We start from the raw sequence: 17513 nt of genomic DNA on the forward strand, positions 1-17513 counted from the left end.
AAAAATGCGAACATTCCTGAGCGGCTGCTGGAAGGAAGAGAGGCCTAATACCGTCTGGTCTGCACCCGAGCCATGCCAGAGTCAACACTGAGCAGCCAAACGGGCTGCTGGACCTGGTCCCCCAACCCCCCCCACCCAAGACCATGCTCAAGCTCAGCCCCACCCACTTACAGCCAACACCAAAACCACCTTTTCTTCCTCAAGGGCCTCAATCGGTGCTCACAGCCACCGTGACCCATCTGAAGCAAGACTGACAACTGATCCTGTGCTGACAATGTAACCAGCATCTGAACAATAATCAGATAAGTGTTCTCCGTTTACAATGATAGTTTCATAAAAGTGCACTTAAGAGATGTAAAAAAAAAAAAAAGAAAAGAAAAAAGGTTTCAGCACAATTTGTCATGTGCTACATATTGTGTGCAACAGGATCTTACGCTGATCCGAGACACGCTCTTATCCTTTTAAGAATACAAAAGTAGCTAGTAACATTGTGGATAGAGCTGCTTCCTTTGCACCCCAAGTCTCACCTCCAGGTGTAATACCCTTGAGAAAGGTACCTACCATAAAAAAATTGTTCCAGTACAAAATTACCCAGCTGTATAAATGAGTAAATAATTTTAAGTAGCTTAATACTATAAGCCCCTTCTCTAGAAAAGCGCCAGCTAAATGATGTAGAAGATAATAGATACTATGTTGACTGTGAATTGAAACCAGGCACATAACCTGGTATGAGAACATTTGGCTTTATGTCACATTACTCCAAATATGATCAGCTAAAATTATGAATTCAAATAAAAGAAATCTAGCTCTTGCTGCTGTTGAGGTAAACTCCCTTCAAAGTTTTCCAGTTTTGGATATTAGTGTCTGTTCTGGTTCTGCAGTAACTTAAGTATCTGTAATACCACAAGATGAGAAATATCCGTGTGGGTGTAGATAAATGCGTATGTATGTTTTTAATCCAGAGGATCAACCTTACATTTGTACATGTCTTTAAGGCAGTCCAGCCTTTTTTTTTTCTTTCCAAAATAAAAATCCTTGCTTGACCAGTTGCTCAAATTAATGTTATTAGTTATCGAGACAAGTGGAGGAGAGGAAAGGTTAATGAACAAAAATATCACATAAAATTAATTGAAATAAATATAACAAAAGGAATTTTTATGCATAACAATGATAACATCAAGATATTTTATCATTGTTGTAACAGAGTTATTACTGCTAGCTTATCTTCTAATGTTATATTTTCATTCATCCATTCATTATCAATAACTGCTGGTCTAGTGCTGGGTTGTAGTGTTATGGAGTCTATCCAGAAAGCAGGGTACATCCTAGACAGAAACATCTTGATATTTTGACTCGTGGATGTTTATAATATAATAAAATAACGTTCACAAGATCACTGCCCATGTCTTTTTCTCTGCAAAGCTTTCCAATCCTATGCTGTTAGAAGCTCTATATAGTTTTACCAACGAATGTTCAACCTCCATTCCTGCTGTAGTACCCATGAGAAAGGTACTTGCTCTGAACTGCTCCAGTAGAAACGACACTGTTCTACAGTTATTTAATGACGTGTGAAGTAACAAATGTAATGTAAATACTCTTCATTCTAAGTAACTTAAAACAATATGTTGCTTTGTATTAAAGGATCGGCTAAATGAAATCAAGGAGACAGCTGGTAGCATAGTAGTTAGAGTTACTGTGTCTGGACCTAGTGGTTGCAGGTTTGAATCCCACCTCCAACTGTAGTACCTTTGAGCAAGGTATTTACCCTCTGCAGCTATGTCTCTTTCTCCTAAGGTAATGCACAAACTGTATTTTCTGAGATGTATTTCACTTTGGAGAAAAGCATCTGCTAAATAAATAAATGTAAATAAAGGTATTCAATCTGATGTTTCAGTTATGATATTAGGTTTACCTTAATCAGTGATTTTGACTGCCTGAGATTATCACTGTAACAGAAAGCAGGCAATATGTGTACAGAGCAGCTGGTTTGGTTACAGAAGAAGTGTGACTGTAAATAATCTGAAAATAGGCAGACAAAGGTGGGGCACAGTGGTGCAGTGGATTTGGCCAGGGCCTGCTCTGTGATAGGTCTGGGATTTGAGTCCTGCTTGGGGTGCCTTGCAGTGGACTGGTGTCCCATCCTGGGTGTGTCCCATCCTGGGTATGTCCCCTCCCTCTCCAGCCTTGCACCCTGCGTTGCCAGGTTAGGGTCCGGCTCACCGCAACCCCGCTCGGGACAAGCGGTTGTACACTCTCTCTCTCTGTGTGTGTGTGTGTGTGTGTGTGTGTGTGTGTGTGTGTGTGTGTGTGTGTGTGTGTAGGCAGACAAATGAGACATATGGAAAAAACCATTTGCCTTTGATGCCAAGTGTGTTTCTCTGTTCCAAAATGACTGAAACAAAGTTACTAAACATAACAAAATAGCTGTTGTGCAAATAAACTGTTGTTGCGCCGACTAATGAGCTTGTTGTATAAAAAGTGTATATTTTTGTATAAGCCATTTCTCCTGTAGAGGACCACATTACATGAAGGCTGACTGCATCCCCAGGAATCATGTGACTCCTGCTTCATCAGTGTGAATCAAGAGACCCCAATTTGCACACAACAAAGAACATCATACCACACACAAAATAACTTCGAATTAATTCAAAAGCAATACACCACCAATAAGCATATTAGCAGCTGTAAAAATCACTTACTTTATACCATGGGTGTTATGACTACTAAAGCCAAAAGCTGACAATTAGCCAGATTATTTCGTATGGTTAAAATGGATGAGATCAAAGCACGTTAAAAAGGGGACAAAAATAAAAAGGAAGGAAAGCAATGGCACAATAGGACCGTGACACGGTGACGTCAGCCCGATTTCCTGCAGGCGGGCGAGCTAGCGGACAGGGTAACGGGAAGAGTGGAGCTTCAGCCTTTGTTCCAGATGGGATCGTGTGAAATGGATACCGACTCTTTCCATTTTGGGGGTGTTAATCAGAAGGATGCATCCAGGGGGAGGTGGCTGCAGAGCGGGCCAAAAATAAGTGATGGAATGCCCAAAGAGCAGAACAAAGAGTGAAAAGCCAGGCCATTTCCTACAGATTTTCCCACAGACAAGGTGAGAGTCGAGGAGCACATGTTCAACAAGATGCAGCCACTTTGTAGGCAAGGCGCAAAATGCCAATCCATCGCTGACTCAATTCTGCAAGCATCTTTTCAAATAGCCTTCTCTTCTCTTCACCACTGCAACAAATAGTTGGAAGCCAGACCTTTGTCTTTTTTGGTGATAAACCAAAACTAAAATCACAAACACCAAAACTCAGCTGGACTATGGGCAAGCACACTGATTTGTGAACGTACATTGCGCCAGGTAACGAAAAACGCTATCCGCACAGACTCTGTGGTGAATGGCATTCTGGTACACACAAGCCATATCTGGAAAAACAAATCTTTAGTGAGGTTGTGGTTCTGAAATTTAGCCACAGTAGGTTTTGGTCAGGCTGTCCAAGATAAGACCGTGGCAACAACAACAGACAGATTTCCACTCAGTAGCTCCTTTATTACAAGATTAAGCTGAAATGACAGCAACGCTGCGCAGCTCTATTTCTGCAAAAGCAAGCGCACCTTCCGACAATCGTGAGATTTAATTCACTTATTTTTCTCTGTTGAGATTTTTGTTTACTTAATTTCAAGAAGTGTCACTCTTCAGGTCAGCTGATTTTTTTATTGAGTGGTCTTCTCATCAGAGAGACACAGAGCGCCAAACAATAGAGACAAACGGCAGTTACAGAAACAGCAATAATGTACTGCAGAACTGGAGAACTGGACAAGTAAGCCATCTGGCAGCTGAGGAGAGGAAAACAAAAAGGGAGCACAAACAAAGAAGGGGAAGAATATAAACCTCTGGGGGTTCAAGTGCCAGTGGCTGCCCACTGCTCCTGGGCATTCTAATGTCACTGCAGAGGAACTGTGTCGAAATATCTATAACTGAAAGACCAGTACAACTGACAAGGGGCCTTGAGTCCATTCATGAATAAAGGTTACAAAACTATACAGTCCACAGAGATTGAAATCATGGTGCAATACCAGGTGGCTCATCCAGCTGGGGTAGTGAGTGGTCATCACTTCTCAGCACCAGGCAGCCTAACCGAATCTGTTGGTACGTTGGTTCCACAGCGGGCTTCCCAGGTGGCTCAGGAGTTCAAGGATGGAGCAGGAAAGAAATTATATGCCGCTGAATAAATACCGGGTAAGAATATACAGACTCCCTCCTTCTGTACATGCATGGTGAAATGTATGTTCATGATCAATCAGAGTACACTAAACTGAGTACATTTACAGTGATTAAAGCCTTTAAAAGGTCAATACAACAACCCCTTTACAGACATTCTCATACACTACTATTTTTAAACCAGCTTTGCAAAACCCCAAAACCATTCCATCTGCAGTCAACCATGAAATCGAAAAAGGAGAACAAAGAGCGAAAAGAACAAGCGCTTCCTACTGGAGATTTTCCCAGAGACAGGACAAAAGTTGACTAGTGGGCATAACCAAGACATTACCGACACTTGGTATGAAAAACCCGTGAGGGAAACCCATTCATGTCAGTTTCCCAACTGTCCGTGTAACTGGTCTTCTCTTCACTGTTAGTATAACAAAGTCATAAGAAAAACCCCGTCAAGCATTTTCATTAGCCATCTCAGCATTCGTGCCCACAGTGTGTAATCTCACAGTTTAGGTCACAGAGGACAAATCTGCAGCATAACTCAGGTGTGTCAATGTTTACCTGCCAACAAAGCATCACTGGCTAAAAGCAGGAGGAGCGAGGACTCATAATCGGAGATTCACCGCCCAACCACCCAAGGAGAGCATCTGCTCTGACTGGAGGCCAGCGGCTTGCAGCAAATGCCCAGAAGCAAAGCAAACCCTCACCTGTACAAACATGCAGGTGTGGGAACGAGTGACAGTACTGGAGGAAGTAGGATCAGCAGATTGAGTGGGACACAGGAATACTCCAATCCAAATCCTTCAAGCGAGTCTGCCTTCTGTACAAGTCTGGCATCAATTAACACGGACTAATTTTAGCTGCCTTACTTCTGGGAAAGGCGATATTAATGCAGTGCAGGGGAAATACCGCTACGAACAGCAACTGACAGCGATCGTTGTTCTGCATCCAAACTTCGCTCCCCACTACCAGACGAAAACAGAGATGACCAGAGAAAGACAGACAAAATACATACACGCCCAGACAAAACACAGCAACAGACAGACAAAACACAGAGGCACAAATAATGATAGACGGAAAGAGACAGACATACAAACAAAACACACGTGTATGCAGAACCCTAAAATGGGCCACAACTGCGATGAGAACACATTTAATGATTAATAACCATTTAAAGCTTCAGGGTTCCCCTGCACGTAGGAGGCGACACTGGGCGGGGCCCTGTCTCAGGAGCTTACGTAAGAGCCTGATGGCTGGCACTGCGGCAGCGAACCGGGGCTGAGCACGGGGGAGCCGGCCGGACTGCAAAGCTCAGGGAAAGGGTTGGGGATGGCCGGGAGTGAGGAAGGCCGCAGCTGCTGCTCCTCTTCCTGAAGCCTCCTGCGGGAAGCGATAAAGGCGATGTCCAAGTTTACAATAAGACTACAAAACACGTTTAAATCTATTCATTTAGCACACACTTTGCTCCAAAGCTACACATACTGATAACTGTAGTATTTAGCTGTCACCTTTATCCAAAGTGAACTACACTGCTAGATACGCTTGCACTAGACTGACTACAATCACCCATTTATACAGCGGCGTAATGTAACTCTTGCATACACATATACTAAGGACAATTTAGAGCCACCAGTTCCCTGAAAACACATCTTTAGACTATGGGAAGAAACCAGAGAACCGGGGGAAACTGATGCAAACTAGAACTTGCTGTGGACACAGACTGATTGGGGATCAAACTTATGTCAGATTGCATATCTCAGGTGCTGTGAGGCACCAGCACTACCTGCTGTACCACTGCGACATCCCAAACAAGGTACTATAATAATCAAAAAGTGTAACAATATGCCAAACAGACCTTTTTTATGAATAAGAAACACATCCAGTGCTATAGTACTGATCAATAAAGAAGAGAAGCAACCTGCACTATAAAAGTTTACAGTAAAAGATTCATGAGTAGAAACAGCTGTAGTCATGCATTTTGCGTGGGTGATGCCTGTACCTGACAGCATGGATGTGCATGGGCTGGGAGCGGCGCACCCTCTGTCTAGGAGAGGTAGGCTGTAGAGGGGAGAGGTCAACACCGGGGCGGGGAGCAGGTCCACGAAGCAGCTGGCCGTTCTGGACCAGAGGCACCAACTCGGATTTGACATTGCAGTTGGAGTACAGGCTCTCAAAGGAGGAGTTCATGTTGTTCACCAGAGCCTCCAGGTCCACATCGTCCTCTGCAGGGTGAAAGCAAGATGTGTGTATGGTGAGGCAGGGGCACAAGTATTAGAGGTAATGGGGTGGAACAAGGGGTAATAAAGGCTATGTAGGAAAAAAATGTAAAAAACAATTAATGGTTAGGTGAAGGGGGGCGCGGTGGCGCAGTGGGTTGGGCCACAGTCCTGCTCTCCGGTGGGTCTGGGGTTCGAGTCCCGCTTGGGGTGCCTTGCGGCGGACTGGCGTCCCGTCCTGGGTGTGTCCCCTCCCCCTCCGGCCTTACGCCCTGTGTTACCGGGTAGGCTCTGGTTCCCCGTGACCCCGTATGGGATAAGCGGTTCCGAAAATGTGTGTGGTTAGGTGAAGCCCGGAACAAACAGCAGTAGGTATTCTCCTCGTCGAACCTTTTTAGCCTTAAACTAAAGGTGCAAGTGTTACCATAGCAATCATTTCAGGTAGCAGGTTGCAAATTATTATGTCTCATCAACTGTAAACTCTAAATTTACATTTATTCATTTAGTTGACACTTTTCTCGAAAAAGGCTTATAATGCTAAGGTTACAATTATTTGCTCAGTTACACAGCTGGATAATTTTACTGGAGCAATTTAGGGTAAGTACCTTGCTCAAGGGTACTACAGCCAGAGGTGGGGCTCAAACCTGCAACCTTTTGGATTCGAAAGCAGTAGCTCTAACCACAACGCGACCAGCTGCCCCCAGAAATACTTCTCAAAAACAGGGCAACAAAAGCACACTTTCTGCAAAGTCTAGTAAATCTGACCAATGTACTTTTCATGTTTCACTTTAAAATAAAAGCATGTAACCACAAGTGTGTAAGATAAGATATACCCAGATAAAGCATTTTCATGAAGTGTGAGCGTAAAAGTCTGATTTCAATTTGTGTTCCAAAAACAAACAAATAATAAAATTAATTTTTGTTTCTATCCTTCAACTACTGTGTACATCCTCCAGGCACAGTGCTATTCCAGAAGAAACCAGATTTAGAATATTTAGGGTACCGACTTAAAATAGTATTTGCTTAAGTCAATTTCAAATATATTTAAAGTACATCCTCATTCTCTCCATCATTAAAACCTTCTATCCTATTTGTAGATGCTGGTATGTCAGAAATTAGCTGGAAAGAGACATCTGGAGTTCTACCTGTGCCTAAGAGCACTGATGCGGAGTTTCACGTGGCAAGGAGATGAGCTGGTCCAAAAGGAAACAAACCACTAAGTTCAAAAAGACCCTTTGAGTGTGCAGCTGGGGAAATACGTTCACGTACGTAGTTACGTGAATGTACGACGGAATCCTAACTTTTGGCTTTTTTTTTTTTTTTTTTTTTTGCTGCAATGAAGGAAGAGTAACATTTATGGTTTACTGTAAATGTCAAACATCATGGCTGCATACCCTGTAAGGGCTGTCGGCAAAGGTGACACCGGTACAGCGCTGCCAGCTGTGTCACATTATTGTTCAGTCAAAGCTGAGAGTCACGCCACACAGACCAGTTAGGAAACAGAATGGCGGCCAGACCGCTGAGGACCCTCGAGGGCCTGCTCAAAGCCATTCTTTATGAAATTTAAAACAAACAAAGCCAGAGCAGTTGCGTTCAACTGACTTATGCCATCACTGAGCTTGGGAAAGACACCCCAGCACTGTCCCCACTGGCCTGTATTAGCACTTTCATCTCAGTAAGTTAAACTGCATTCCCACGCTTTTCAGAGACTTAAGGTCCTGAACTTTTCCTGTAGTTATTAAAAGTTTTTCAAACACATTTCAAAAAATTGTTGCAACTTCAGTACCACATTCACAGAAGTTCCTTTAAAGTTACCTTTGAGACACTGTTACCAGTGCCATCCTAACATTTCAGTAATGTGATTTTCCATTACCTAACCACAAGTTTACTGCGATGTTGCGGTATACAGCAAAAATGTTTTGTGCCTGCTTGGACACCAAGTCTCAAGTCTGCATGCTGTAAAATGAAGGTGGGGGGGGGGGAGAGAGAGAGAGAGAGAGAGAGAGAGAGAAACTAACAATAAAACTGTATTAAAAGAAGAAAAAATGTCCATAGCTTTGTTCTGCCAAAAAGCCACTCTATACAGTAAGGCATAAACATCAGCTGAGGGGCTCTTGTTTACCACAGTACATTGGAAAATTGGACGTGCCATTTCCACTGGTGGGGTGCGGGTTCACTAGGCATCTGTGGAAGAAAACAGAGCGCTGTGGTAACAAGAACAGTAAGGTAATGAGGAAATACAGACTGGAGTCTATAGGTTACGGGAACCGGGGTGATCCGCACAGGGGGGCACATGGAATGGTACGGAGAACTATTTTCACATTACCTGCTGGAATGCAGGAAACACACACTTCCTTGTCAACCTTCACAAGAGACTGTGAGGAAGCTGTACGAAAATGCCGCCTTCGGGGCTACATCTTCAGAGGAAAGTGGAAATGCCCAGAGGGAAACTAGGGATGGACAAATACTGGGGTGGGTCACCTAAGCGCCGAGTGAAGCGGGGTCCAGCGGTGCCATTGAGCAGGGGGATGGTTCTTGTGGCGGCACACTTTATTATCTGGAGAAATCCCTACATTGCACAGAAGAGACAGGTGCAACACTAGTTCTCCAATTCTCAGAAAAAGTCACAGAGGATTCCACAGTCAGTCAAGTGACACCTCACATAGCTGCCATGGATCAACGCAGAGAAATTCTTAGAGGAAGACAGTGAAAATGAGAAAAAATAATTTTTCACTGCACCTTCTACGGGATTTCCACTGTGAACTATGTTTCCGAGACAGCCGTACTACTGCGACCTGCAGCCAAACAGAGGTTGTTGTGCTGCAGCAGAAACTCTTACATTTATTTATTTGGTAGACCTTTTTTTCCAAAGCGAGTTCCAATGCACTCTATGCAGTGCTATCAGCCCACACACCTTATTCACCAAGGTGACTTACACTGCTAGATACACTGGGTCACTCATCCATACCTTAGTGGAGCACACACACACACACACACTCTCTCTATCACTCACACACTATGGGTGAACCTCAACAGCATATCTTTGAACTGTGGCAAGAAACCAGAGCACCCAGAGGAAACCCACACAGACACGGGAGAATATGCAAACTCCACACAGATTGAGCAGGGAATCGAACCCACATCCTCTCATACCACCCAGGTGCTGAGAAACAGCAGCACTACTCACTGTGCCACCCCATCTTACTACCATCACTGCAGCCACCTGTATCTGAATGAGGTTACATGAATAACAAAGAAATTCTCATGTTATAGGGTACAAGGAATAATACCAAACTGTAATCAGGCAACCCCGGGGTTACAAACGTCCAACTTACATACAACCCATAGTTATGAACCGCCCTCTTACTGACTGGAAGTTAATTTTTTTGTCACCCTTAAATAACAATCAAATGAAAACTTCATAATTAAGCTTACTACATTCAAAATTCAAGTTACATACAATGGTTTGTAATAACAAATTGTCACTACTTTGCGACCCGCATCAAAACATTGCGTGTGTACGGCGGCTTATCGGCTCGTGGGCGGGGCACGTGAGCCCAGGTAGGACATAGACTGTCCTTCTGTTCAGTCGGACCACGTTGCTGTTAACAGTGACTTGTGTGTTACTGTATTTGGCGTAAATGTGATGTATCCAAGAAAAGTGAAAACAATCACAATTGAAACTAAAGTGGAAATAACAAAGCGATTGGAAAAAGGTGAAACCCCAACGAACGTTAGTTTCTTCAATGTTTTGCATGCACACAGTATTATAAATACTGTAGTTTTCACGATCACGCCCCGCACCTCAACCAGCAGCTTCAGTCGGAAAGCTCGTCTATAAAAGACACATCTCAACCTCTTTCCAGTTGCGGAATCTCGCTCGCCACAACCGTCCCTTCTGCATTCTCAAACCTACCTCGCTTTGCTCTTCCAAGTCCTGTCCCTCATCGTTCCCCAGTCCCGTTCCATGTCTCTTTGATAATTGCCACCTGCCTTGTCCCTCGACCACGATTTTGGAATCTCGCCTCCGTTCAGTTCGGCAATCGACCGACCGTTCGCCCGACCACAAGAACAAGTCTAGTCCTTTTGATTCTGAATAAAGGGTCCTGCACTTGGGTCCAGTCTCCTCCGTGTCCTCTGTTTATCATGACAGTAGTAACATTTATTATTATCTTTTTCTGTCTCTGTCTATTATAAATACTATAGCTACATTTATTATCATCATTATTATGATTGCATCATTACATATTATTCTTCTTCTTCTTCATAATAATAATATATTATTATTATTATTATATTGTTAAATTAAATATGTTTCAGTGTATCTGGAAGTGTTTCTTAATGTTTTTTATGCATAGAAAGGTACACAATATACTAAGAAAAACATTTGACAAACTGACGTTAGATACCCACCATACCTAACTGTTCCGAATTGCTTGAAAATCCAACTTAAAGACAGGCTGAGGAATGGAACTCGTTCATAATCTGGGAACTGCCTGTACTACTATACAAAGCCATCCATTGTACTGGAGGTGAAGTACCTGACCCCATCCATCCATCCATCCATCCCAGTCTCAGCAACTTCTTATCCAGTACAGGGCTGATGTGGTCCAGACCCAAAGACAGGAAGCATAGGGCCTATGGCAGGGTACACCTTGGATGGGATGCCAATCCACCGCAGGGCAATCACCCTCCCGTGCACACACTACAGGCATTTCTGAGTTATCGATCCTCCTGAAACATCTTTGGACTGAAGAACGAAAATGGAAGAACTGGAGGAAATCCATGTAAACAAAGTGAACATGCAAACTCAACACAGCCTGAGCCACATTCAGACCCACACTAGAACTCGCACCGCTGTGCCAGTGCCAGCTCTGCGTATGAGCGTGCGCATGCCGGCATGTGCGTGGTAGCAGAAGTTCCGAGCTCACTACATCCAAACTCAAATCCTGAACTTGCAGGAGTACTGTACACCTCATTTCCCAGGTTACCTTTACACTCCCCGTAGCAGCACAACACTACAGCCGACACCACTAGATGTCACCAAAGCATTTCAGCCTCAGTGGGACCACAGGTCCACGTGCAGGTTATCAACACCCAGGGCCAGTGGTGGGGCGGATGGCAGGGCCAGGAACGCACCTCACTAAACTGGGTTCTTCAAAGCACATACCCAAAGTCATGATTAAACTGATTTAAATGATTGGTCCGTAAGTCCTTTGTGGGAACCGACCTTTGTACGTAACAATAAATTGCCGACCTTGACCTGTTTTTTTTTTTTTTTAAAGAAAAAAAAAGCATGTTTGTTGTGACTGGCTGGATGCTGCTATTTCCAGTTCCTCATTAAGCAGCACTCCAGGTTTTTGTGTTCAAGAGCTTTGTGTTTACAGCCCCCACATTCCGCACACAGCTCTTTAGGAGACAATCACTTGAGCTCAGGCACATACTGCTGTCTCACACACACACACACACACACACACACACACACACACACAGTGTACATGCAGCACAGCAAGAAGCCCTCCATAGGGAAGCCACGCTGTTCTCCTTTATGAGACTTTATGAGACCCAGCTGTTGACATTTGAATTCTTTAGTTACCCAACATTACGTAAGACGTTTACCCACTTAGTCAGCAAGAGCAAATTTCAATAAGGAACATGGAGTACTGTTTGTAGTCTAACAGCTTACCGTGTGTGTGTGTACATGCAGTCACATAAACAACTTACAACAGATTTGCAAAAAGGTTTTTTCTTTTTAAACTTTAAATTATCTGCAGATAATTACAACCAGAAGAACAATAGAAAGCAACGACTGCTTAACTAGAGGACTTGCAGTTTTATCCGGGGGGGGTGGAAGAGGTGGGCATCCACTTAGACACACTCTGCTGTGTATTTGTATATTCTAGGCATACATGCGTCAAAATCAGTAGGCAGGCGGTGCTGTGATTCAGTTGCAGAGACCGCTATGAGCCGCACCGCTCAACACTGAACACGGTAACTGGAAACATGAGTAAAGACTGCTCACAGAAGAAACATTTAGAGTACTGCCGGTCTAGTCACATGCATCTTCAACCACAAGTTAGTACTGTACAGTCTTGTTATATTCCGCAGTATAACCAATAAACCAAATTACATCCTGAGCTATTAATTACTGGAAAAAATAAAATCTGTGAGAACTTCAACAAAATGAGTAATTAATTACCTTATAAGGCTCAGTAAGATGAGAGATGATCATGGCACCATGTGTATGCAAATTCCTTTTCTTAATTATTACTGCACTTATTGTATTACCGCACTGTCCATCACTCTGGACGAGAGTAGATTCTGAAGAAATGAACTGGGAAGAAAAGTAATTCAGCTTTCTCACAGACACATTGAAATGAGCCCGTAGGAACACCTGACCACCGGGAACGACTGCTTTAACACGGTTTTGGGCCCATGGTCTCCGCTGGGCTCCGCGGCGCAAACAGCACACCTCGCCGTGACACGTGAAGCTTTGCATTTATAACGTACTTCTCGAGTCGCTGGAGACAAGGAAATCGGCTGTGGACTTTACAGCCCTTCCTGTAATTGAGAGCGTTTGAGGAAAACATACAAAAGACGTACACATGGCCAGGGAGCAGTAGGTGCCAGCAAGCCTGCCTGGATTATTGTCAGACAGTTTTCCTCTTAGTACTTAAAAAAAAAAAAAAAAAAAAAATTAAGATCAAGGGTTGTTACTGTATGCTTTGAAAAGCAAACTATTTTTTCCACTTCGCCCAGAGCTGTGTTCGGTCACAAAACACATTCCTGGCATACTGGAGGCGAGAGCCCTGCTACATGTAGGCCAAACTTAGGGATACGCAGGGAGCCTTGCAGCACATTCCAGCAAATTCTGCAAGTACCCCTCAGTCTGAAAGGGCAACAGCACAATCGCCCAGAAGGTACACATCATCATTCCCAGCCACTCAAGCATGGACATTCCACTGTTTCCAATGTTTTACGTCTTTCCACTTGTAAAATGTCAGTAAACAGTACATTTGCTCAAACGGTGCCTTTAAAAGCAAGAACAAAGTGCTTCTGGTGAATACGCTGTTGTATAGAGAGCATCTGAAGGTGAACGATTTGATTCAAGCTGAAAGGTGTCATTACATCCCTATGTGAAAAAATAAATTCCATTGTCCCAGTGATATCTGCCTCTTAGAAGCCCAGGATCTCCTCGAAGCACGTGGGAAGACAGAGCTCCCACATACTGTACATACAGTATTTTCACACAAACACGGAGCGCAAAGCAGAGCACATCATGGTGCACAAACACACTGGCACCTGCTTACTATGCTGGTGACCATGCCACCCTAACACATACACCAGGTTATTGTTAAATGCCTAGTTGCCATGACTCCCCTATTTAAGGCCGTTCCAGACTGTGAGACCAGACTTTTCCTTGTGTTAGAGACAGAAGGACCAGCTCTGATTCCTTTCTCCCTGACACCTCACCCAACCCATAATAAACAATAATGAATCCAGAAAGCACCAGTCAGTGTCATATTGTTCCACAATCCAATAGAAAACCACTGGAACCAATGGGAAAAGCACCAATAAATAACAAATGGCTCTAACACATATATGGGTTACACAGCACATCACACACACACACACACACACACACACACATTTTCAGAACCGCTTGTCCCTTACGGGGTCACGGGGAACCGGAGCCTACCCAGCAACACAGGGCGTAAGGCCAGAGGGGGAAGGGGACACACCCAGGACGGGACGCCAGTCCGCCGCAAGGCACCCCAAGCGGGACTTGAACCCCAGACCCACCGGAGAGCAGGACTGCGGTCCAACCCACTGCGCCACCGCACCCCCACACAGCACATCATATGACCCTTATATGACCTCTCTAGGAGTAGTCTCAACTCAAGTACTGTAGAAACAAAAGGCAAAGGCAGAGGGTGCAAGTTCTACTGGAGATAGCAGTCCAGGGGGAAATGTAACGGTTCATGTTCCAAACCAAAGCTCATCACGACTAAGTTTAAAGAGCAAATTAAGAGAAAAGAAAAATACTAAGAACGTTTAAAATTAACACATGCAGTTAGTCTGAAAATTAAACCAGCAGAATGTCTTTAGCGAAGTATAAGCAATGCTCCAATTAAGGGAAAGATGAGACGAGGACTGTGGGCCCACAGCGCGCTGATGACGAGCGCCGAGGTTTTCATTCACAGATCCGATTATGGATCCAGTACAACAGACGGAGCAAGGGCACAGGGAGGACAGTGCAAAGACAGGAGAAGGACAGATCCAGGAGTAAGAAAGGCTGGCTCTTAAAAGCCACACGGGCTTACCAGAGTTTACCGGCCCGTCTCCATTCTGTCTTATCGTCAATGCGTGCGAGTTTCTCAAAAGCACCATGTTTTTAACATGTTATCACAACATGTATATGAAAAGCTCGACACATCTTGAAGAATTGTACTCCGCCTGATGTAGACCAAAATGCTCGACGCGTACGCTGTCATTATCCGGACTTGTAGAGATTCCAGCAAGCGTCTGACAAGCACCGGTAGCCAGTATGGGAGGGAATGGCCGACTGGAGAAGTAACGCCTGTAACCTTAAACCTGGAGGTTCTACACCTGCAGAAGGTTGTCATGACAACAGACAGAAGCAGATGGATATTTCTGCAAAGTGCATCTCTCAGTGGAAGGTCAAAACAGACAGGAAGCTCTTTCTGGTTTTTCTTTGATCTGAGGAGAGCTGAAAGTAGTCCCAAGGAAAGGCAGTGGTTCGTAGCCACCGTGTCGCCGTGCGGCTCCCCTGGCCCAAGGCAGAGCAGCGGCGGTCAGGATGGAAAAACCCCTCTCGTCCACATTTGCAGACACAACCCCGTTTCCGCAGCTTGCGCTGAACACGAACAGAGGGACCCTCACCGAAAGCACCTTGACCGTGACCAATCTCTTTATAGAATATAAAGTTTATGAGGCTGCAGTGTTACCAGCTGCAAGATCCTAAAATCTCAAGAATGCCGCTGACTAAAATCACAGCCTAAGACAAAGGCGGAATAAAACTGTAACCCTCTCTTTTATTTTTATAATGAAAAAGGGGAGTGGGGGGGGGGGTGGCTGTCTTCCAGATCACAGTAACCCATAAAACATCACTGGTGCAGATTTCATTTTGTCTTCATAACTGCATTAGAAGGGAAAATAAAAGCACCACAAAGAAGCGGACAACTAGAGAAGAGGAAAGCATGGAGGCCGCAAACATTTCAGAGATTTCCCATTTTCAGCCACATCCCTAAAGCTGGAATGAGCACCAGCGCTGTCTGAAGGGATTGTGAATGAGATTATAGTTAATACGAGAAGCCTGGCTGTCGTTTTATTGACGACCCTTACCGTCACGCCATACGCTAGGTATGGCTGGCACTCTGACCAGTTACGATGCGTTGGGGGAAAGCGCGTCTAAGAGAATTACACGAAAAAAGGAAACGCAGATGTGAGGAACGACAAGTTCACTGCTTAGATATACCGTTGAAGGGCAGCTTACAACTGTGTGGTGTACGGTATAGAGAGAGGAACATCTGTAGGAGTACCCACACGTATTATACTTGAGACTGACATGCGCATGCTTATGGGACCACCCTTTTTCATTAATAACTTTTACATTTCTGCTGTCAACAACAGCTTTAGAAGACATCCCTCTATATGCTGTGCAGCAACAACAAATGAATGGAAGAAAAAAAGCCCCAAAAAACACGTTATGCTATGAGCAATGTTTTAAAATACAGCATGTCACTGGATTCGACTCAGAGAAAGTTTGTGTCATATGGGATTTTATTTCCTCATGTTCAGAATTTCTGGAAATAATTTACTGCTTACAATGAAAACAAACGGGCCAGTAAAACAAGACCACCATTATTGGATGTTTTATACACCACCTGGGGACCTGAGTGAAACAGTTTTACTGTAACGCCACAAGGTCTTTTGCCCATTAGACAAGCCCTGAAGGAATGACTGCGGACACACTTTCCAATGTACGCAACAGCATAAACCCAACTGTCAACATTGCATTTAGCGGTTGCGGATAAATGAAGGTCAACTTATTTCAAAGCCATATAGTGCCAAAGCGAATGCTGAAATGCCAGAGCCGTGTGCACACGGTACCGTACACCCTGCAGTCTAGAACCCAAAATATCTACAGAGAGCTAAACATGCCTGTTTGTGGGATCGGACAGGCTCATGTTTCAGGGGCAGAAATCAATCCACCACACGACTAACAGGAAGTCATAGATGCAAAACATTTTATTTCTGATATTCCTGTCACACGCCTGGATGAACTGGAAGCGATCCTGAACATATAAAATTCTGTATCCATGACTTGAGTGGGCTAATTTTGGTCATTTCCGATGCCACGCAGGGTCGGGATGTCACTGGCGAAAATGTTAGCCTTTTTATTTAATTTTCCTTTGCTATTTTCTTTGGTTTATTTGTGCTTATTTGCCAGAATTAATGCAACACAACGCACAAGGAAGTGATAGCTGGACTGAAATTTCCGAGGCCGGCTACATTAAGCAAAACGCTACTAGGGCTCTCCAAGCCAGCGTTCTGCCGATGTAAATATTGTTAATAATTAGATAATTAATGCACTGGTCACATAAGCTGCGAATGTGCATTTCTAGTTCCAATAATGGACTCTAAATTACACTGCACTGCTATCAGAGGCTCACAGTGAGAGAAATAAGAAGAGAACATGAACAGACAAAGGCTACCTGCGTACCTGGGTACCTGCGTACCTGGCACAACTGAGCCAGTGGAAGGGTGGATGTGCACCTCCATTCTCTCACAATATGCTGAAATCTTTGTTGGACTTAATAAGTTTGCAAAATGCATATTTCTGCACTAAAAAATCTTTGTGCTGCAAACTAATAAGACTGCTTTGTTGCTATAACTTATTTTACATATAAAGCACAGGCTTTCTTAATATTTATTTTTATAAGAGCCCTGTTTCAGAGAAATAATTTGCCTAAATTCTTCAGGAGAATGATTTTAAGCCTGACTGTGGCACTTCTCAATGTATGCTCTTTTTTTTTTTTTTTTGCAGCTAAGCTCTTCAT

The 17513-nt window shown here is 43.9% G+C and overlaps 1 protein-coding gene across 3 annotated transcripts in view; it reads right to left on the reverse strand.

The window, feature by feature from the left end:
• Positions 1-17513, reverse strand: part of LOC108919287 (growth factor receptor-bound protein 10-like) — a 73804-nt gene that overhangs the window by 33627 nt on the left and 22664 nt on the right. For 2 of the 3 annotated variants that reach the window (XM_018727158.2, XM_018727161.2), the window contains 2 exons: positions 6213-6435; positions 5452-5593 (listed from right to left, as the gene is read on the reverse strand). In XM_018727158.2, coding sequence (XP_018582674.1) covers positions 5452-5593; positions 6213-6435 — 365 coding nt within the window. Of the gene's footprint in view, positions 1-4074; positions 4444-5451; positions 5594-6212; positions 6436-17513 lie in introns of those variants that run through there. The other variant, XM_018727160.2, reaches the window with a different exon arrangement.

The sequence above is a fragment of the Scleropages formosus genome, chromosome 23, assembly GCF_900964775.1.
Source record: "Scleropages formosus chromosome 23, fSclFor1.1, whole genome shotgun sequence".
Taxonomy (NCBI): domain Eukaryota; kingdom Metazoa; phylum Chordata; class Actinopteri; order Osteoglossiformes; family Osteoglossidae; genus Scleropages; species Scleropages formosus.